The sequence below is a fragment of the Lithobates pipiens genome, unplaced genomic scaffold (genome assembly GCF_037356315.1).
Source record: "Lithobates pipiens isolate NorthernLeopardFrog02 unplaced genomic scaffold, aLitPip1_a1.2 Scaffold_16, whole genome shotgun sequence".
Classification (NCBI taxonomy): domain Eukaryota; kingdom Metazoa; phylum Chordata; class Amphibia; order Anura; family Ranidae; genus Lithobates; species Lithobates pipiens.
Genome location: NW_027507748.1, coordinates 624,283,466 through 624,305,859, shown reverse-complemented (window position 1 = coordinate 624,305,859; position 22,394 = coordinate 624,283,466). Strand labels below are relative to the sequence as shown.

General features: G+C 43.7%; 1 protein-coding gene across 1 annotated transcript in view; it reads right to left on the bottom strand.

Annotated features, from left to right (window-relative positions):
- Window positions 1–3,941: 3,941 nt before the first annotated feature.
- The window catches only part of PDS5B (PDS5 cohesin associated factor B), a 177,030-nt gene continuing 158,577 nt past the window's right edge, over window positions 3,942–22,394 (bottom strand). Inside the window, exons 31-34 of the mRNA XM_077484113.1 lie at window positions 20,752–21,297; window positions 17,975–18,073; window positions 5,913–6,057; window positions 3,942–4,685 (exon numbers count right to left, since the gene is read on the bottom strand). Coding sequence (XP_077340239.1) covers window positions 4,656–4,685; window positions 5,913–6,057; window positions 17,975–18,073; window positions 20,752–21,297 — 820 coding nt within the window. The 3' untranslated portion in view covers window positions 3,942–4,655. The remainder of the gene's footprint in view (window positions 4,686–5,912; window positions 6,058–17,974; window positions 18,074–20,751; window positions 21,298–22,394) is intronic.

Below are 22,394 nucleotides of genomic sequence, written 5' to 3'. Positions count from 1 at the left end.
TCTTCTTATGGATATTCAAAAGCAGTCCAACTAGAGGGGTGGGCAACCCAGAAAACAAACGCGGACAGGTCCAAGAAAACAGATAACTGGTGACTACCTGCAGCTCAAAGAACTGCCTGAAGGACATTACACACCGAGCTGGCATTGGATAAGGCCTTAAAATCCACCCAGTAGAACTTCAAGAATGTGTGAACAAATGACGAGAAGGCACATTAGCAAATTTCAGGAAAAAGTAGTTTGATGCAAAAAAGCCAAGAAGCACTCAAAGATCTAGTCTAGTGCACCTTGACAAGAAATGGTGGATCCCGATCTTTGAGAGCTACCTAAAGATGGTGGAATGAGAAACTGGTACACTTCTAAGGGGATCAACAGGGCTGACAAAAAGGGATTCAGACTTTCTGAAAGAAGCAGTGGCTGAGAGGGAAACCCTCACCACCTAAACCAGGAGTGTAAAACTCAATATAATTGTGGGCCACCTCAGCACATCCAGGGCTTTTTTTTTCTCAGAAAATAGGCGCAAGAGCTCAACCACGCCCCCCCCCCCCAACCAAACACATCGAACCGTGGGATTGGCCAAGTTATATAGTGGGAGGATCTTAAAGGGGCAATACATAGCAGGAGTGCATTAAGTGCAGAGTTTAGGAATGGGCTATGTAGAGTACAGAGATGCAGTATGTACAGATTTCAGGGGTGCGATGAGTGCAGGGTTCAACTCTCTTTCACAAGCTGTTCCTATCTCACTTCCAAACCTCCTTGTCTCTGATCTCTACACAATTTGCCCTAATTTTTGCATACATTTCCCTCCACAGCACCTCATCCCACCTCCAAAAGCTTCCTTGCCTCACATACCCGGCCTAGTACCTCCCCTCCTGGCAGTGTAGGCAGCTCTGCCTCTCTCTCCCACTTGGAGAGATCATTGGTTGGCATCTGTGCACAGATGGGAATCACAGTGCAGTTACCACATGATGCTCCATCCTACACTGAATCTGCAGGGTGGGCAGGGATCTGTGGGAGCTGGCAAGAGGAAAGCTGTCATTGTAAATGCAAGAAGGCTTTTGTGCTTACACCTTCTGTGGAAGCCAGTGCCCAAAAGGTCACTTCCAGGTTATTTTTGCCACAAGTCCATTGGGACCTGAATGTGGCACTCCAAAAGCTGGGCTAATTATGGCCACACTGCATAACTATAACTGAAGAAAACTGCCCTAGTAAAGTAGAAATGAGCATTGATTGAAAGAAAACTTGAAAAAAAAATGGTGCCAGTGAAAATAGCTTAGTCTTTTACACAGCAGAGCTGAAGAAAAGGTGCATATTCTCTTAGGACATAAGAAAAAAGCTGAGGAATGCTGCTAATACGAGGGATTATCCTGGGCTGACCTCCAGTTTTTTTTTGTTTGCCAGCATCCAATTCTATTGTAGGCGGCAGTATAACCTAAAGGTGAATGGATTCCTGGGTCCCTCAATGGATGAGAAAAAAAAAATCCAAACACTTTTAACCAATGTCAGTACTTGACACTCTCACAAAGGACAGATATGTTTCCACTTCCCTCACATTATATGGGCAGCACAACACAGTAAAACAAACAAAAAAACATTGGAGTTTTAGTTTCACTTTTCTTGGATTTTTTAGGAGGTAAAGAAAGTCACTTCAGAATAAAAAAAAAAAAAAAAAAAAAAAGGAAAATTTCTCTATTTACCTAGCACTTAAAAGCACACCAGTAATTTAGGTTGTGTACAATTGTTATGTTATTTGGCAAGGTTAGATTCAAACCTCTACTAGTGCTCGAGTTCCTTAACGGTTAATAGAACTTGTCAGTGATGCAAGTTCTATTTTCTGAAACACTGGAATATTAAAGCAGAGTTCCAGGCAAAAAAAATATACAAAATTAGATCTCAGTTATATGCTTTAGTTTATGTGCAGTTGTTCTCCCTCTGAAATACCAGCAGTGGTAACATTCAATGGACAACTAACTGGAAAACCTCAAAAATATATATATTTGTTGATGTGGTGCAATAATACACCCCCCTATTGTGTTTGTTAATAAAATATGATATTCACCTACACAGCGTAATTATCTTCAATTTAAAATAATGTGCAATTTACATGCTCCCCCTTTGAACACCACAATCACCAGCGATATCCATTAATATGTTAGGCCGCTATATTTGCACTCAAGGATCTCTCCTCCAAGGCTCCTCTTGCTCCCTGTATCCAGGTATTCCAGTATCATACTTTCTTTTCCAGAGACCACCACATAAGTACATGGAACAAAATCAAGGGTATACTCTAAATGAATGTACTATAGCTTATTTATTAAAGATTAAAATGGTTAAAAACACTTGCTTGCCGTGATCTATGAGCACATTACAGTGTGTTCAGGACGCTCCTGCGTTCCACAAACCAGAAGTGAGCTTGTGCATGGCAAGCAATATCTACGTGTGTGTTTAACCATTTTAATACTTAATAAATAAGCAATAATACACTATATGGAGTATACCGTTGGTTTTGTTCCAAGTACAGTACCTATGTGGTGGTCTCTGGAGGTGAAAGTGTGATACTGGGATACAGCCTAAGGCCCCTTTCACACTGCTGTGTCTTGAAAGTTGCACGATTTTAGGGAATGCCTGTGTAAACTTGAGGTCTATGGACCTCAACTCGCATCAGAGTTGGACAAAAGTAGTACAGGGACTACTTTGAATTCGGTGTGGCTTGAAGTTGCACAGATACGAATGTTTTCATTGGGAATCATCGGGTATGACTTGTCATGCGACTCCGAAGTCCAAAGTTGCACAAGTATGAAAGGGGCCTAAAAGGAAGCAGGAGGAGAGATCCTTGATTGTACGTAGACCCGCTTAGCATATTAAGGGGTCATGGATGGCTGGTGAGTGTGGTGTTAAAAAATGGGAGCATGTTAACACTGGCACTGAAAATTGCACTTTATTCTGAACTGAAAATAATAAGCACAAGACAAACTTAATGAAGCACTTTATTGGATTTTTCATATTTCATATATGCATTTTGCAATTTTGAGTGTATTATCGTTTCCATTTTTGTTGCATATGAATTTATAGAATATTTATTTATATTGAACTGTGGACGAAGATACTAAATTGCACTGTGCAGGTAAACATCACATTTATTAACAAACAAAAAAATTTGCTATCCCAAACTGCTTACTGGACATGGAAGGAACAGCATTACACGGTGTCCGACGACCGTGTCCTACTGTATTGTGTGTATAGTGTTTGACTGATCCCAACAAGATGAAAATGCGAGGCCACCAGCAAATCAGAGCAGCATGTCCCAGCAGTTAAATAATCCACACTGAATTGCATAGCGTTTCAATCTACCCTTCATCATACCAGGTTATGATATTAACACAAACTGTTCAGATCACCACGCCCCTGAATTTCAAGTGGATTTGCTCTAGTGTCTTGCACCATGGGAGGAGTAGCTTTTAGGTGACTGGCATGCTCATTTTTACTGCTAGAAAGTAACATGAATCTGCTACTTCAAAACAGCATTAGACTGACAGCATTGTGCAAATCGCGCTGTTTAGAATGTTACCCTCCACACACTAAGGGCTGCAAACAGTTCAGAGGGTTACAAAATTGCACAGGGTTAAAGAAAAATATTACACAATCAGGCATGTATACCTGTATTTAAAATACCTTTAAATTAGGAATACTTGCATTGAAGAATTTGCCTGAAGCTCCGCTTTATTTCATAATACCTTATGCTGAAATGTCAGCTGCTTTTTGTGAACTGACAGGCTGAAAAAACATTCACTTTACACAAAAGATGTCTGAATTGCAGCTCGCAGGTTACTGATGTACTCTGCGTGTTTCTGCTTTTACAATATCAACTTACACAGAAGGATGAAAAAAAAACATCAGAAAATCTACAAAAAAAAAGGTAAATTACTGGAAACTGGAAAGGGAGATAAAATAGGTAGCGTCTTTAATACATTATTTTCATAGCGCAAACACTTTAGAAATTAGAATAGTTTTAAATGTATCTTTCTTACACTCTGCAATGCCACAAGACAGCCAGCCACTAAGGCCTGGCAACAATACTGGAGAACGGCAGCATTCTGACAGTCTTGTTGTGATGTTCTATTGGTCACCAAGCTTCTTGGAAAGAGTAGGGGGAGCACATGGGATATGAACAGCCAGGGGATGCACCATGAATGGCCAAGAGCTGCCCAGATCAATAGAACACAGAAATAAAAAAGGTCATAGAAACAACAAGACTATGACAACACAAAAACATGACAGTGTGTAAAATGAGTTTGTTTTTCACAGTAAAATGTTAACAGAATTACAACACACAATGGCATATATTGCTTCACTTTGTCGTCTTGGAAAATCTGATGAGCCACTGTAATGTCAGGTTTAAAGCTGCAAAACGAAAGTTATACAAGCATCTTAACACATAAAAAAATGAGCTATTTACATATTCGGGTCTACATGTCTGGCGCACGTTACAAACCACACAAATACCCACAGTTATTGATAGAGTTGTGGCTGCATTTTCAGGGGTGTGAAATCAGTCTATTCCTGCTGTCAGTGCATGACCCCTTTCAGTACATATACAGCCTCAGTTCTGTATCCATGTACAGCCTTCTTTTTTCACTCTACTGCAAGCTCTGCCTGCTTCATCGTTTTTTAGGTGCTCGGCGTCGTACCTAGAAAAGTAAGAGAAGAGTATGTTCACTTTGGAAAAATTGCAACTATTTAAATATTGATCTATAGGCTCTTTTTACGAACTCTGGGAAGTGTATGCGTTTTCCCTGTTGCATAGGCCTTTTGTGTTATGGTGTTTGGATCCATTTCTATGAAGCAATGTCACATCTCTGAGAGGTCCACCCAAGACAGAGCGTAATATACCTCCCCTGCGTACTTTGATATGACGATGTTACTCCTGTACACATGCACTGATAGTGACACCAATGTGGCCTGGCCAACCATGAGACTGAAGAGTCAGTCAGAACCAGAAAGACCGACAGAAGCAATGACAGCGCAGTGCTGGATGGGATAACTAGCTAGGTATAACTGCGATTATGTGCATACTAGCACATTATAGGTAAAAGCACCCGGGCTCCAGTTCAAAGATTTTTTTTTTTTGCAGAGGTTTCATTCAACTTAAAGTGCAAAGATACCCAAAATGTGTCACCAGAAGAGGTGTCTTGATTGGAAAAAAAATTCTCGCAGGAAGGGTCAACCATTGTATTGCTGTCTTTCACCCTGAACTGGACATTACCCTTTCCCCTTCAACTCCCCATGACAATGCAGTTATATAGTTGGAAAGAGAGGAGAAATCTCCTTAGCAGTGACAAAACAGCAATAAAAATAAAATAAAAATCTTGTTCTCAAGCCGGCCCCCATAGTCACTAGCAATAATCGCATGTATAATCTGACAGGCTCTTGTACCCAAGCTGGTTAATCGATCGACATAACATAAAAAAATACAAATAAGAAAACTGTATTCAGGCCTGGTTCATGCTAGTGTAATTTCAGATGCAATTTGAGTTGCACAGAATCGCATGACAATGGAAATCACATTGTTTTCAATGGTGTCCATTCACATCAATGCAGAATTTTGGAAAAGGGTCCTGTGCTACTTTGGTGCAATCACAGTGCAATTTTGGTCTCACTGACTATGCAAACCAAGGCCAAAACGCAACCAAGTTGCACTAATCACACTGAAAATCAGAAGGCAACGCAGGTGCAGTAGCACCTAACGTCATCCAAAAGAAAACATTTTGACTGCAAATGCACATTAAGGCTGCCATTGTCAATAACAGGCCCTATATTATGTCAATCCATCAAACACCAGAAAACGCGCATGAACGCACTGCGCAGATGTGAACTAGAAGAGTAAAAGCATAAGTATGCAATGTCCAAGAACTTACAGGTACAGGAGCCACCTCTTCCTCCTCCTCCTCTTCTTCCTCTTCTCTTGACATGTTGTCACTAAGAGCTGGGCTGTTCTGTGATACATCCATGTCGTCGTCTGATTCTGGCTCTTTAGTGGCTGCCTTCTTCGGCCGGCCTGGGCTATAAAATAAATAATGCTCCATTTATAGAAATGACATATTCACAAAGTATTAATTTCAAGCTTAAACAACACATTTTGTATTTAATTTATATATTTTTTATTTTAGAATAGCTGAGTAGTCCAGTAGCTTAGGATTTAGATGCTGCTTGCATAACGGTTTCTAAAACTGAGTGTAACCTGCTGGGATTTATTTTCAGGAACAAGAGGTTCTGTTCCGTAGGAAAGAATAACATTTTAATTGCTAAAAAAATAAATAAATAAAAAATAGGATTTTTAAAACAGCTTGCCTTTAAAATCCTTTTCTTGGAGTACATCATAGGACACAGCCTCAAGTATTTACTTGATGGGTTATGGGCCTACCTTCAGGCGTTGACACTGGTATAACCAACAAGGGAAGTTGACTCCCCCATATAGCCCCTCCTCGTTCCAGGAGTCCTCAGATTTTGTAGCCAATCAATAAACTTACACCCCTTAAAACAGAGGGGCGGGAGCTTTGTGTCCTATGATGTACTCCAAGAAAAGGATTTTACAGGTAAGCCATTTTAAAAATCCTATTTTCTTTATCGTATATCATAGGACACATAGCCTCAAGTATTTACTTGATGGGACATCCCATAACAATGCTACTTGAGGGGAGGAAGACGCAACCTGTAGGGCAACCCCCAGCCCTGAGGACTTATACTGCTGCCTACAGCACACTGCACCCAAAGGCGATATTCTCATTCCATCTTACATCCACTTGATAACATTTGATGAATGTAAGCACTGAAGACCAAGTCATGGCCTTGCAGATCTGAGCCATGGAGGCCTGGTGACGAACTTCCCAAGAAGCACCAACCGTTCTGGTAGAGTGCGCCTTAACTTGAAAAGGGGGATGTTTCCCTTTAAATCATAAGTTTGAATTATAACTTGTCGAATTCACTTAGCGACAGTGGATATTGACGCTGCCTGTCCTTTCTTAGGACCCTCTGGCAGAATAAATAAGACATCAGTCTTACGAATCTGAGCAGTTTTCTTTAACTAGATTTTCACTGCTCTCACTACATCAAGACAACGTAGTGACTTTTCTTCCGTGGAACATGGTTTTGGGAAAAACGATGGCAGGACAATATCTCCTTTCAGATGAAAGCCTGAAACGACCTTTGGCAAAAAGCCTGGATGAGGGCGCAACACCACTCTGTCCTCATGAATAATCAAATATGGCTATTTACAGAAAAGAGCAGTCAATCCTGATATCCTCCTTGCTGAGGATATAGCAACCAAACATACCAGCTTCCTTGTCAAAAAAGGACTAAAGGAATATGCTGTATGTAATGGCTGTTTTTGTAACACCGACAAAACTAAATACAAGTCCCAAGGGCTTAAGGGTGATTTAACTGGTGGATTAATCCGCATCACTCCTTGCACAAAACCCTGGAACAAAAGAATGCGTAGCAAGCGGTCTTTGAAATAAAATTGATAAGGCTGAGACTTGGCCCTTAATAGTACTCAGGGCCAACTTTATCTCTACGCCTAATTGTAGAAAGGCAAGAATTCTGCTTATGATATATCTCCGAGTGTGCCAACCCTTGGATTCACACCAGGAAACATAAGTCTTCCAGACTCTAATATATAGCTATGGAAGCTGGCTTCCTAGCATTAATCAAAGTAGAAATAACTGACCTGGAAAGCCCACATTTCTTCAGAATGTGGGTCTCAATAGCCAGACCGTTAAATTTTGCGTTAGTAAAGCAGGATGGAATATCGCCCCCTGTGATAGCAGGTCTGGCCTTAGTGGGAGGGACCATGGGTCCCTCCACTGCCATCTTCACAATTTATGCGTACCCTGACCTCCTGAGCCATGCTGGTGCTACCAGTATTGTCGGCTTTCTTTCCAGCTTGATCCTACAAAGAAGTCGAGGTAGCAATTGAATCGGGGGAAATGCACAGATCAGTGAAAACTGATCCCACGGGGTCACCAACACATCTGTTCCGTATGCAAGTGCATCCCTTGTCCTTCTGGATGCTAGAAGGTCTACATGGAGTCCCCCATCTTTGGCAAACAGCCCGCAAAATCTCGGGATGAAGTCACCATTCCATTAGGAATAACTGCTGGTGACTTAAGTAGTCCGCCTGCCAATTCTCTACTCCTGGAATGAAAACTGCTGATAGGCATGGGACATTCTTTTCTGCCCAAGTTAGAACCTGGTTCACCTCTCTCTGAGCTGAGAGACTTTTGGCGCCCCCTTGGTAAATGATATATGCCACAGCATTGGCATTGTCGGATTGGATCCTGACGGGACATTTCTTTAACTTGGAGGTCCAGGTTCTCCGAGCCAGATACACTGCCCGAATCTCTAGGATGTTGATTGGCAAGGCTCTTTCGGTTCCTGACCACTGTCCCTGGACAGTCGTCTTTTCTATTACTGCTCCCCAGCCTGACAGGCTGGCATCTGTCGTTACTACCTTCCAGATAATTGGTCTGTAGGACTTTCCCTTCAGCAAGTTCTGAGTTAGTTACCACCAAGTGAGGCTTTGGGACACTCTTGGGGACAGCCGCACTGGCAAATCCAAAGCTTGAATCATCTTTTTCCAAGCAGACAGAATACTGTTTTGGGGGGGCGCAAGAACACCCTTTCCTGGGCTGTCTATGATCAGGCCCAGATACTCCAACCCTTATAATGGCTTTAAGGAGGATTTCTTCAGGTTGAGAATCCAACCCAGACTCTTCAGGTAACTGCTTGTAATGGCTACTTCTTGCTTCAAGCGAGCCACTGACTGGTCTGTTAACAATAGATCATCTAAGTAAGCCAAGACTGTTATGCCCTTAACCAGTTGCCAACCGCCACACGCCGATGTACGTTGGCAGAATGGCACAGGCAGCCATATGGGCATACCTAGACGTCCCTGCCTCCCAGCAGGTGGGGGGCCCGATCGCACCCCCCCTGCCTGCAGTGGTTGGAATTCCTACAGGAGCGATCCGTGCTGAGGAGGAGGCCATTAATTCATGTCCACCCCCTCGCGATCGCTCCTGACGAATAGCATGCTTCCTCTGCTCCTGTAATGTAAATAGAGGGAGAGGAAATGCTCACATCACCTCGTGTCGGTCTTTTCGTTCTGTCGTCGAGAAGAGAAGACATCAATTAAGAATGCACCAAACACTAAAATAACAGAAGAACACGCAGGCACACTTTTCACTCCCCCCCCATTCACCCCGTCACCGTGACACCAATAGCAGTTTTTTTTTCTTTTTTCTGATTACTGCATTGGTGTCATTCGTGACTGTTATAAGTGATAGGGGAGTTAGTGGTAGGCCCCTTTAGGTCTAGGGTACCCCCAATAAAGGTTTAACCCCTTGATCACCCCCCGTCACCAGTGTCACTAAGCAATCGTTTTTCTGATCGCTGTATTAGTGTCACAGGTGACGCTAGTCAGGCAGGTATTTAGGTTCGCCGTCAGCTTTTTATAGTGTCGGTTACCCCCATATACTACCTAGTAAAGGTTTTAACCCCGATTGCCCCCCTAGTTAACCCTTTCACCAGTGATCACCGTATAACTGTTACGGGTGACTCTGGTTAGTTAGTTTTTTTATAGTGTCAGGGCACCCGTTGTTTATTACCCAATAAAGGTTTAATCCCCTGATTGCCCCGGCGGGTGATATAAGTTAGGTTTTAGGATCAGATAGGGTCTGCGTCACCCCAGGCATCAGGTTAGTGCCAGTACCATTAACACCCACGCATGCAGCATACACCTCCCTTAGTGGTATAGTATCTGAACGAATCAATATCTGGTCGGATCAGATCTATACTAGCGTCCCCAGCAGTTTAGGGTTCCCAAAAACGCAGTGTTAGCGGGATCAGCCCAGATACCTGATAGCACCTGCATTCTGCCCCTCCGCCCAGCCTAGCCCACCCATGTGCTGTATCAATCGATCACTGTCACTTACAAAGCACTAAACATAACTGCAGCGTTCACAGAGTCAGGTCTGATCCCTGTGATCTCTAACATTTCTGAGCATGACAGATAGTAAAGTGGAAGTCACTCATCTGTCAGATTCAGGCTCAGAATACGATCCTGTAGACAACAGCGGCTCCATGACAGCTCTGACGACTGAGTTGTGGTCCCTGCCAAGGTCAGGTGTACCAGACGCCAATCTTCTTCTGCTGTTGAGGTGCAAGAACCGCAGGACTCTTGTATGGAGCAGAGAAGTACTAGCGCTGCTATTCCTTCTGGTGCACTGGCAAGCACCAGCGGCCTACTACACCCTGAACATACATCCAGCATTGTAGTAACACTTGGTGACATGGCGAGTCCCATTAAGTGCAGTTCAAGCTGGTGAGGTGGTAAGCACAAGTAGTGTCCCGCTGACACCAAGAAGAAAAAGACAGGCACGTCGAGCCCATAGTGCCCTTTCTGCAGAATTAGTCAATCCTTATTGGGAACCCGCCACTTCTGCAGCACCCGTACTTCCCCCATTCACTGGCCAACCTGGCATTCAGGTGGAAACAGTTGATTTTACATCACTTGATTTTTATTAGCTGTTTCTCACTGAAGATCTCTATAGATCTATTGTGGACCAAAGCAATTTGTAAGCTGATCAACACATCGTCACTATTCCCCAGTCCTCCCTTGCATTAAAGTTTCTGAATTTAAGACCTTTCTGGGCCTTTTTCTCCTCATGGGCATAACCAAAAAGAGTGAGTTGCGGTCATATTGGTCCACTGACCCAAATCACCCTATGCCCGTGTTCTCTGCTTCCATGGCCAGGGCAAATACGAGCAGATCTTGCGGTTCATGCACTTCAACAACAATGAACTCTGTAGTCCTCGTGGAGACCCTGGATATGATCGGCTCTACAAAATTCAGCCCCTCGTAAACCACTTAAACCAACATTTTGCAGACTTGTTTACTCCCCATCAAGTTGTCTGTGTTGAGGAGTCCCCGATTACGTTTTCTGGCGGCTTGTCATTCAAACAGTACCTTCCCAGCAAGCGTGCTAGATACGGGGTCAAGGTGTATAAGCTCTGCGACAGGGCCACAGGCTATATATGTCGTTTTATGGTTTACGAGGGAAGAGATAGTCACGTAGAGCCGACAAACTGCCCTGACTACATAGGAAGCGCTGGCTAGATTGTGTGGGACTTGGTGTCACCCTTATACGGAAAGGGGTACCACTTGTACGTAGACAATTATTACACAAGTGTGCCACTTTTTAGTCACTTGTTTGATCAACAGATTGAAGCATGTGGCACTGTGCAATCTAATCACCGGGGCTTTTCCCAGCGGCTTGTAGATTCCCATCTTAGGCTGAGGACAGAGCCTGCTTGGGTGTAATAACTTGCTTGCTTTGAATTGGAGGGATAATAAGAATGCTTTCGTTCTTACCTCCCTTCATGCAGACAAGACGGTCCAAATTACTACGGCGACTGGTGTTGTGGAGAAACCCTTCTGTGTCCACGAATATAACCAAAATATGGGAGGGGTGGACCTCAACGACTAGTTGTTGGCGCCGTACATAGTTGCCCGTAAGGCCAGATGCTGGTACAAAAAAGTGTCTGTTTTTTCAATTGGCTTTGCTGAAAGCTGATGTGCTATACAGAGCTTCAGGACGGATTGGATCCTTCCTTAAATTCCAGGAAGAGATAGTCAGAGCCCTTCTGTTTCCAGACGGTGCTCGACCTCACCTTCCCCAACCAAATGCAGTAAGCCGGCTGCATGAGAGGCATTTTCCTTATGTCCTCCCGAGTACCCCTACCCAACGATCCCCCCCAAAGAAAATGTGTCTGTAGAAAGGGGGATATAGGCGTGATACCCGTTATTATTGTCCCCGCTGTCCTAAAAATCCTGGTCTTTGCATTGGTGAATGTTTTGAGCGCTACCATACACTAGTTGAGTTTTAGCACAGGGTACAGCATTGCAGACTAGGCACACGTTCACAGGGTCTCCCAAGATGCCATCGCATTTTGAGAGACCCAAACCTGGAACCGTTACAACCCTTAGGCCGCGTACACACGGGCGGACTGTTCGCCCAACTTAGTTCGTCAGACAATCCGACAAACAGTCCGCTCAAAATTTGCATGAACGGACTTGACCACACACGACGTCCAATACACTGCAATGCAACCTTCGCCGTGTAAATCCTTTCTGAGCATGCGCGAAACTTAGTCTGTCGAACGAGCCTACACACGAGCGGACTGTCCGCTGAAACCAAGTTTGGGCGGACAGTCTTACGGAAATTCCGAAAAACTTTGTTCGTCAGACTGTCCGCTGAAACAGTGCGCTGAAGCCCACACACGAGCGGACTGTCCGCTGAAACACTGTTCAGCGGACAAAGTTGGGCGAACAGTCCGCCTGTGTGTACGCGGCCTTACAGTTACAAGTAAAAAATACACAAAAAAAATATAAAAAAACTAAAATAGTTGCCGATTTATACTTCTCGCTCTCTATATTGTTCTGCTCTTTTTTACTGTATTCTATTCTGCAATGTTTTATAGTTATTATGTTTTAGGTTTGCTTTTCAGGTATGTCTTTTTTTTTTTATACTTTACTGTGTTTTATGGTTAACCATTTCTTTGTTTTCAGGTACGCCATTCAGCTGCAGCATGGATTTATTTATCTTGACAGCAACAGCGTTTGCTCCCACGATAGATAAAGCCGTGTCTCCAGCGCTGTCGGAGGTGATTTCACCACCAGTGTTAAAAAAAAAAAAAAAAAAGAAGCATGTATGCCCAAAGCATGGGGGCAGCAGGGGCGGAGGAGCAATTTGCTCCTAACTTTTGCGGGAGGATGCCCCCATGCGTCGGCATATATAAATGGTGCATGTATGCCCATCATTAGAAGTGGGTGGATGAAGGGAGGTATTCTAATGGTGGGCATACCCACCGATCAATCTCTTTCATTCAGCCCATAGGCTGAATGAAAAAAAAATAAAAAATCACAATATATGCCCAACAACGTACTGGTATGTTGCTGGACTTTGATACCTAAACCCACAGGCATCATTCTGGTATAACCACTCATTCTTTTCAGCCAGTGGTCGGCTTTCATGTAAAAGCAATCCTAGTGGCTAATTGGCCTCTAGACTGCTTTTAAAAGCAGTAACTCCCAATGACTCACCCTAGCTTGCCATGTCTGGTATCTCTGGAGAGAATGACAGTATGGTGGCATGACTGGGGTTCCCAGCGCCTGGGGGTGGACCGTAGTAGGTACCTTTACGGTAGCTCTGGAAGTCATAGTACAAATATATATATATATATATATATATATATATATATATATATATATATATATATAAAATTTGCTTTGACAACGGTTTTAAAGAGGAAGTAAACCCTGATGAGTTTACTTCCTCTTTCATTCCCTGCAAAGGCAAAGCATAATGGACTACTATGCATCACATAGTAGTCCATTATGTGTCACTTACCTGACACAGGAGCCAGCGAAGTCGCCGCTGTCCCCTGTAGTCCGCCGCATCCATCTTGTTGGTGGGGTCCCGCAGCTCCGCCGCTGTCATTCGGCGAAGCCGCGATGACGTCACTCCCGCGCATGCACACGGGAGCCGACACGCACGGCAGCTCCGTCGCTGAGAATGCCGCGCTCAGTGTGCCGCTGTCTACGGCGCAAACCATATAGGTTTAGGAGATATTGCTTGGACCTACAGGTAAGCCTTAATCTAGGCTTACCTGTAGGTCAAAGTGGTTTGTAAGGGTTTACAACCACTTTAAGAAGAACACAATGTCACCATAGGATCAGTTTTAAAATGCTGATAACAATAGTGTTTTCTGTACTGGAAACGCATGCTTTATACCCCTTAAGTGCCCAGCGCTCCTGTGTCTCCTCAGTGTAATGTGGCCGTAGCCTGTAACAGACTCCTTTCTTCAGTTTATAGCTTGTGAAACAGAGTGCCTGTGTTACAAGCATCAGGTGAAAACCTGATTGGTGTCCTCAGTGTTTTCCGCCCTTAGCGCTGTGTGTTCCACGTGGACGTTTACGTCCTGTACACTGCACCGCCTATCTTTGTAGGAACCCTTTTGCAAACCCGCCCCTACTCCTCAGCATAACACAGTCCATGCTCACACGCACGCAATGTTTTTCCTTTGAAAGAAAAAACAGACACGATAGGAGGAGGTGGCGTTGCCGTCTGCAGCCTGCAATGCCGTCTGGTACTTTGTCCCCACCTGTTGGAGCGTACTGCCTGTAAGATAAGGCTGGAAAATCATTAAAACCCAGCAAGCTAAGTACATGAGGGAAAATTTTATATATAATTGGAAGTGCGACCACACCTCTCCATTAGGGGAGGGAGGGGAGGGGAATCTCTGTCAGCAGTATGTATAGCTCTTGTAATAGTAGCTATCCATTATACATAATATGTTTAAAAAAGAAGCAAGAAATTCAAGATTGAGCTGATGGCTAGTGGATATAATTACATGCCTGTCAGGAAGTCTCCTAAGGCTGCGCTGGCTTGCCAGGGTGCTTAACCTGTGCTATGCTGCTTATTGTAACTGCTGTACCCCTTCTTTGATTCCTCTAGAAGAGGGACACCATTTGTTCACTAAGAACCCCCCTCTGGCTGCTGGGACCACACATTGCTGTTATAGCCAGGCAAAGAGCTGCTGAAAGCATCATATTTAAGGTATTTGTAACTTACTCCCTCTAGAGGAGACATTTTAAAGGCATACGTTTTAAATATGGAAGGAAAGGCAGGCACCTTTTACAGTTCCTAGCCTCTTCCCTTACCTTTTCCTCGCTGCAGGATACTGCTGATTTACAGACAGATCCAAACTTTACCCATCACGGCGGGCAGTGTAGTTAAACCTTCAAAGAGTGGGTCCCTTTTAAATAGGGGTTCCACTCCTTTGGACCTGTATAGCACAGCTTTAGGTAAAGTAACAAGACCAAAAAGAGCCCTGGTTCCTAGGATCCAGCTCTCAAACAGAAGCGTTACAGGCACAACCTCTTTCTTGAATTGAGATCCAGGTACCATCCTATGGCCTCAGTGGCGAGGATGGTGCCAGTTGTGGAGGTTTTTTTAAATCCAGCATGGATCTCTCCTGGAGCTCCTCAGAGCACATCTTCACTGGTGACCAACTCCTTTAGACATTGATGAAAAAACTGACGACTCCTGGAAGGAGGAGGGGCTATATAGGGGAGTCAACTTCCTGTATTGGTTATACCAGTGTCAACACCTGAAGGTAGGCCCATAACCCATCAAGTAAATACTTGAGGCTCTGTGTCCTATGATGTATGATAAAGAAAGCGAGAATGTTTAGTTCATTGCAGCCTCCATTTAATTTACTGTTCATATACTGAATAGCTCGCAGACCAGTAGCTGCCATGAACTTGAATAGCCACAGGTCTGAAGTCCCCCAATACCTTCTCAGGAAAGTTAATTTCAGAAAAGGGTAAGAATCCAAACCACCATCACCCCTCAGTAGCTGGGGTCTGCAAATAACTTAACAGCTCTTCTCAAGAAAGTAGAAAGGGCTAAAAGAAAACCAACAAAAACATTCTTTATTTTGCATTCTGTAGAGCGCCGGAAAGGATTACATGGGATTTTTTATGTTGTGTGCAGATGTTTCAATCTTTTTTTCTTTTTTTTTTTTTAACCACTTACCGACCAGCGCACGCCGATGTACGTCCTATTTTTGAAGGGGGATATCTCGGTAACGGCAGCAGCTGCTGCCACAACCGAGATATCCATCTCTTCAGGCGCCGGTCGGCTGTACGATAACGGTGGTCTCCGCGGCGGATTCGCCCCAAGATCACCGCTATCGGTGGCGGGAGAGGTGCCACCCCCCCTCCCACCGCTTACCGGAGCCGTCGGTAGCGGCGGAGGCGATCGGGTCCTTTCACTAGCTGGGTATGGAGATGAGTGAGGCTAAGATGGCCCCCACTCGTCTCTATACCATAGGAGGGCGGAAGCGACGTCAAAACGTCACTTCCGCCCATACCTCTTAAATGTATATATATTTTTTTTTAAATGTAATTTTTTCTTTTTTTCTTTTTTTTTTGTTGCATTTTAGTCCAAATATGAGATCTGAGGACTTTTTGACCCGAGATCTCATATTTAAGAGGACCTGTCATGCTTTTTTCTATTACAAGGGATGTTTACATTCCTTGTAATAGGAATAAAAGTGATCAATTTTTTTTTAAACAGTGTAAAAATAAATAAAATCAATTAAAATAAATAAGAAAAAAAAAGGATTTTTAAAAACACCCCGTCACGACGAGCTTGTGCACAGAAGCGAGCGCATACGTGAGTAGCGCCCGCATATGAAAACGGTGGTCAAACCACACATGTGAAGTATCGCCGTGATCGGTAGAGCAAGAGCAATGATCCTAGACCTCCACTGTAATGCAAAAAATGCAACCTGTAGATTTTTTTAAATGTTGCTTATGGAGATTTTTGAGGCTAAAAGTTTGACGCCATTCCACGAGCGGGCGCAATTTTGAAGCGTGACATGTTGGGTATCAATTTACTCGGCGTACCATTATCTTTCACAATATTAAAAAAAAAATCGGGCTAATTTTACTGTTGTCTTATTTTTGTATTCAAAAAAGTGAATTTTTTCCCAAAAAAAGTGCGCTTGTAAGACCGCTGCGCAAATTCTGTGTGAAAAAAAGTATTTCAATGACCGCCATTTTATTCTCTAGGGTATTAGAAAAAAAACAATATAAAATGTTTGGGGGTTCTAAGTAATTTTCTAGCAAAAAAAAACTGTGTTAAACATGTAAACACCAAATCTGAAAAAGAGGCCTGGTCCTTAAGTGGTTAAAGAAAATTTGTAGCGTTCTAAAGCAGGTTTTTAGCCTTGGACAATTTACCCTTACTTCATGTTCTGGTAACCATTAGATACTAGTTCAGAATTTACAGGAATCTTGCCTAGCAAACACATAACAACAAATATCTGACCTAAGGTTTACAGATTTCCTTAGTCTAGTCACAAAAAGAAGATACCCTTTTGCCCCAAGCTGGAGAATCATACATTTAAAAAAAAAAAATCAATCAAGTTCATACCATTGTTAGTCTGGCATGCATTCATTCATTCAGCAAGCTGAATGAGGATGCATGGATACAAACATCTTTACCTGTAACAAATCTGCCAAGATTGGAATATGTGGGCTCAACCATACTGTACAATTGTATGCAGCATCCAGACAAAGCGGTAATGAGAGATCTGTTCTCATGCAGCTCCTAAGGGCTCATTCACACACGCAAACAGGTGGAACGAAAACTAGGCGGTTTAGCTCGGGGCTGAAGTAATCCACCACTAAACGCCTTTAAGAGGGGTGGCAAAGGCTGTCGCATACGTGAATGAACTCTAAGGCCGTGTACACACGGGCGGATTGTCTGCCCAACTTAGTCCGCTGAACCGTGTTTCAGCGGACAATCCGCTCGTGTGTGGGCTTCAGTGGACTTTTTCAGCGGACAGTCTGACGGACTTTGTCTTTCGGAATTTCCGTAATTTTGTCCGCTGAAACTTGGTTTTGTCCGTCCAAACTTGGTTTCAGCGGACAGTTCGCTCGTGTGTAGGCAAGTTGGACGGACTAAGTATGGCGCATGCTCAGAAAGGATTTACACGGCCGAAGGTTGCATTGCAGTGTATTGGACGTCGTTTTTCTAGTCCCGTCGTACGTGCTGTACACGTCATCGCGCAAGTTTTCAGCGGACTGTCTGTTCATCGTGTGTGGTCAAGTCCGTTCATTCAAAATTTGGACGGACTGTCTGTCGGATTGTCTGACGAACTTAGTTGGGCAGACAATCCGCCCGTGTGTACGCGGCCTAAGAAGCGGATTTTAAAGAAAGGATGGTTAAAAAAAAAATTTGATTTCTTAGGAATGGCAACATAAATTGTAAAATGTGTTTATCCATTCTACAACTGATCTTGCTGTATCTGACCTTTCTACTTTACACATGATGGCATAATAAAGATTTACCTTTTCTTTTGCTGTGTAGAGGCCGATTTGGGTGGTCTCCCTCTTCTTTTCTGTGGCGTAGCTTGAGAAGGCTCCAGGACAGAATCAGGCTGGTCAGACCTGAAATGAGGCAGTTACATTTTTTGTCCACATAAAAGTTAATCAAACATTTGCATTTTTTTTTCTTCTAAAGAAGTTTAACCACTTGCGGACTGCCCGCAATGTACTGCAGACAGGTGGCCTGTACAAGCAATGGAACATACTGGTACATTTGTGACTGTTTCTAGGGTTTAGGGTGCACGCACGCATGCACCCCCCCAACACCACCTGTCATTGTACACAGCGGGTTTGTCAGCAGGTCCCAGCCAATCATTCATGGCCAGGACCTGTGAGCAGTGTCCAATCATAGCCCAGAGCCCTGTATTGACAATCAACAAAGGGCTCTGTAAAGAGGGAAAAATCTGTTTCTTTAGTAAACATCAGCACACATTACACATTGTTAGGCACACATTTAACCCCTTAATTACCTGCGATGTTAACCCCTTCTCAGCCAGTGTCATAAGTTCAGTGACAGTGTATAATATCGCTGTATTCGTGTGTCACTGGTGATGCCAGTGGCAGTTAGTGTCAGATTGCTCGCCGCATCACAGTCCCATTATAAGTATAAGGTATATAAATATTGGGACATCGACATAATTCTAATCTTTTTGGGTCTATATACCACCACAATGGATTTGAAATGAAACTAACAAGATGTGCTTTAACTGCCGACTTTCAGCTTTAAAAATTTGAGGGTATTTACATCCAAATCAGGTGAACAGTGTAGGAATTAAAACAGTTTGCATATGTGCCTCACACTTTTTAAGGGACCAAAAGTAATGGGATAGATTAACAATCATCCATCAAACTTTCACTTTTTAATACTTTGTTGCAAATCCTTTGCAGTCAATTACAGCCTTAAGTCTGGAACACATAGACATCCCCCCCAGATGCTGGGTTTCATCCCTGGTGATGCTCTGCCAGGCCTCTACTGCAGCTGTCTTCAGTTCCTGCTTGTTCTTGGGGCAGTTTTGTCTTCAGAAAGTGAAATGCACGTTCAATCGGATTCAGGTCAGGTGATGACTTGGCCATTGCATAACATTCCACTTCTTTCCCTTAAAAAAACACTTTGGTTGCTTTCGCAGTATGTTTCGAGTCATTGTCCATATGCACTGTGAAGTTCAATGAGCTCTGAAGCATTTTGCTGAATATGAGCCGATAATATTGCCCGAAACACTTCAGAATTCATCCTGCTGCTTTTGAGGTGGTATGCTTTGGATCATGAACAGTTCCTTTCCTTCTCATCACTCTGGCACAAGTTGATCTTGGTCTCATCTGTCCACAGGATGTTGTTCCAGAACTATGAAGGCTTTTTTAGATGTTGTTTGGCAAACTCTAATCTGGCCTTCCTGTTTTTGAGGCTCACCAATGGTTCACATCTTGCGGTGAACCTTCTGTATTCACTCTGGTGACGTCTTCTCTTGATTGTTGACTTTGACACACATACACCTACCTCATGGAGAGTGTTCTTGATCTGGCCAACTGTTGTAAAGGGTGTTTTCTTCACTAGGGAAAGAATTCTTTGGTCATCCACCACAGTTGTTTTCCGTGATCTTTTGGTGTTGCTGAACTCACCGGTGCGTTCGTTCTTTTTAAGGATGTTCCAAACGGTTGATTTGACCACACCTAATGTTTTTGCTATCTCTCTGATGGTTTTGTTTTGTTTTTTCAGCAAATGGGATAATGAGGGAACAACACACACCTGGCTATGGAACAGCTGAGCAGCCAGTTGTCCCATTACGTTTGGTCCCTTAAAAAGTGGGAGGCACATATACAAACTGTTGTAATTCCTGCATTGTTCACCTGATATGGATGTAAATACCCTCAAATTAAAGCCGAAAGTCTGCAGTTAAAGCATCTTGTTTGTTTAATTTCAAATCCATGGTGGTGTATAGAGCCAAAAAGATTAGAATTGTGTCGATGTCCCAATACTTGTGGACCTAATAGATATATACACACACACACACACACACCATAGTTTGTAGATGCTATAACTTTTATGCAAACCAAACACGTATTGGGATTTTTTTTTTAATACCAAAGACATGTAGCAGAATATATGTTGGCCTAAATGTATGAAGAAATTATTTTTTTTTTTCCCCCAAAATGTTAATTTTCTACATTTATATAATAAAAAACACAGTGGTGATCAAATACCCCCAAAAGAAAGCTCTATTTGTGTGAACAAAAAAGGATATAAATTTAGTTTGTGTACAGCATTGCATGACCATGCAATTACCAGTTAAAGTAGCGCAGTGCTAAATAGCAAAAAAATGGCCTGAGGTGCTTAAAGTAGAGTTCCACTCATTTTTGTATTTATTAAAAGTCAGCAGCTGCAAAAAGTGTAGCTGCTGACTTTTAATAAACACATACTCGCCCGTCCCACAATCCAGTGATGCGGCCGCCCGAAGCCTAGCTTCTTTCCCTCTCCTCTCCATGGCATTGCAAATGTGGGCACGTGGCTGTGACAGCTTGCGACTTCGCAGCCGGGTGTGAGTCAAGCAGCCCCTCCCCATTGATCAGGCAATCTTCTGGGACCCGCGATGTGTCCCAGAAGGTAGCGAGGGAGAGGTACCGGCCACCCAAATCCCCCCCCCCTCCCCAAAGCGGGACTTCCCTTTTGGATGGAGCTCCGCTTTAAATTTCAATTCAAAACATAGGAAAGCATGTAAAACACTACACCACTTCACTTTTCTTACTTTTGTGCGGTCTTTCTGGAGGCTCTTCCTGGACCTTTACCTCTTCGTTTCTGCTCTACATTTTCATAGTCTTGCTCATCAGCTATATCAAGCGATTCTTCCTCCTCATCTTGTGGAATTTCTACTGCAACTGCCTTCTTCCTGCCTCTCTTGGGGGTCTTTGCTACTGGCTCTTCCTTAGCACTGCTGGCCTTGGCAGATTTAGGCGGTCTACCTCTTCTACCTTTTTTTGGTGGGCTGTTTTGTTCATCTTCAAATTCTAAGTCTTCCTTTAGTCTCTTATCTGGCCACTGTTGGTCATCTGACTCAGAGGTGGCTGCTGCTCTCTTTCGTCCACGTTGTCCAGACCTGGGTTTCGATTCCTGAGTGGATTTAGACAGCTCATCCATGCTCAAACTGTCCTCCTGGTCTAAGAGAGACTGTTTTTTCCTCCCTCTCGGTTTGTCATTGTCAGAGTCATCTCTCTTGTCTTTCTTCCCAGGAAGAGGTGAGGACATCATAGAATAATCCTCATTCTCACTTTGATCCATTTCAGTGCTTTCAAGTCTTGCAACAGTGAAGAAACAAAACAAAACCATCATTAATATTTCATACAACATAGCATTTGAATCACTTGAGCTCATACGGAAAGTTATTGCTACTGAATCTTGGCACGTAGTTCACCCTCAGCTCTGTCTGTTTGCCCCATATTGTTAGTATATATGTTCATGCTCTTAAAAGTATGCTCCATGACCATTGATAAGAGTATGCTATTTAGTAACCAAGCATTTGGAAATTTGCAGGTAGAGTAGGGACAAAGTTGGTCAGCTTGAACATTTATTGCAATATGTGAATTAAGAGTCTGCTATGAATATGTGAGGGGAACATGGTTATTTTATTATGTTGTTGTGACAGCGTGTTTTATATATGGAAGCCATTTAGGACCTGAACACAGACATATATCATTGTCCCCTGAACAGTGCAGGTCAGTTAAATAAAAGGGCAGGAGATTCTTGAATTTTGGAGTTTTATTTAAGGGACCAGTAAATTACGTGCTCTGTGCTGTAGCCCCTTGTATTTTGGGACACACCAAGCTGCGTTTATAGATGAACATCTTTACCTTTGGTTCTGCCCACCCTCTTAAAGTGGTTGTAAACCTCAGACAAGAAAAATTAAAGCACATCCCCCTATAGTGTGAACTAATCTGAATCAAAAGCACAAAGTTTGGTTCCTCTCTTACGACTTCCTGCACAGGGATGCATGGGACATGTGAGGGAAATCTGGCCCTCACATGGATGCAAGTACACCCTGTGAATTAGGCCTAAAAAGTTGTTTGTGACAGAGTTCATTGGTCAGTAGTTTATGATGCAGTTTCCTTGTACAATATTCAAATAACGGAGCAGGACGTAGCCGGGCCGCCGGTCAGGGAGCAGGACGTAGCCGGGCCGCCGGTCAGGGAGCAGGACGTAGCCGGGCCGCCGGTCAGGGAGCAGGACGTAGCCGGGCCGCCGGCCAGGGAGCAGGACGTAGCCGGGCCGCCGGCCAGGGAGCAGGACGTAGCCGGGCCGCCGGCCAGGGAGCAGGACGTAGCCGGGCCGCCGGCCAGGGAGCAGGACATAGCCGGGCCGCCGGCCAGGGAGCAGGACATAGCCGGGCCGCCGGCC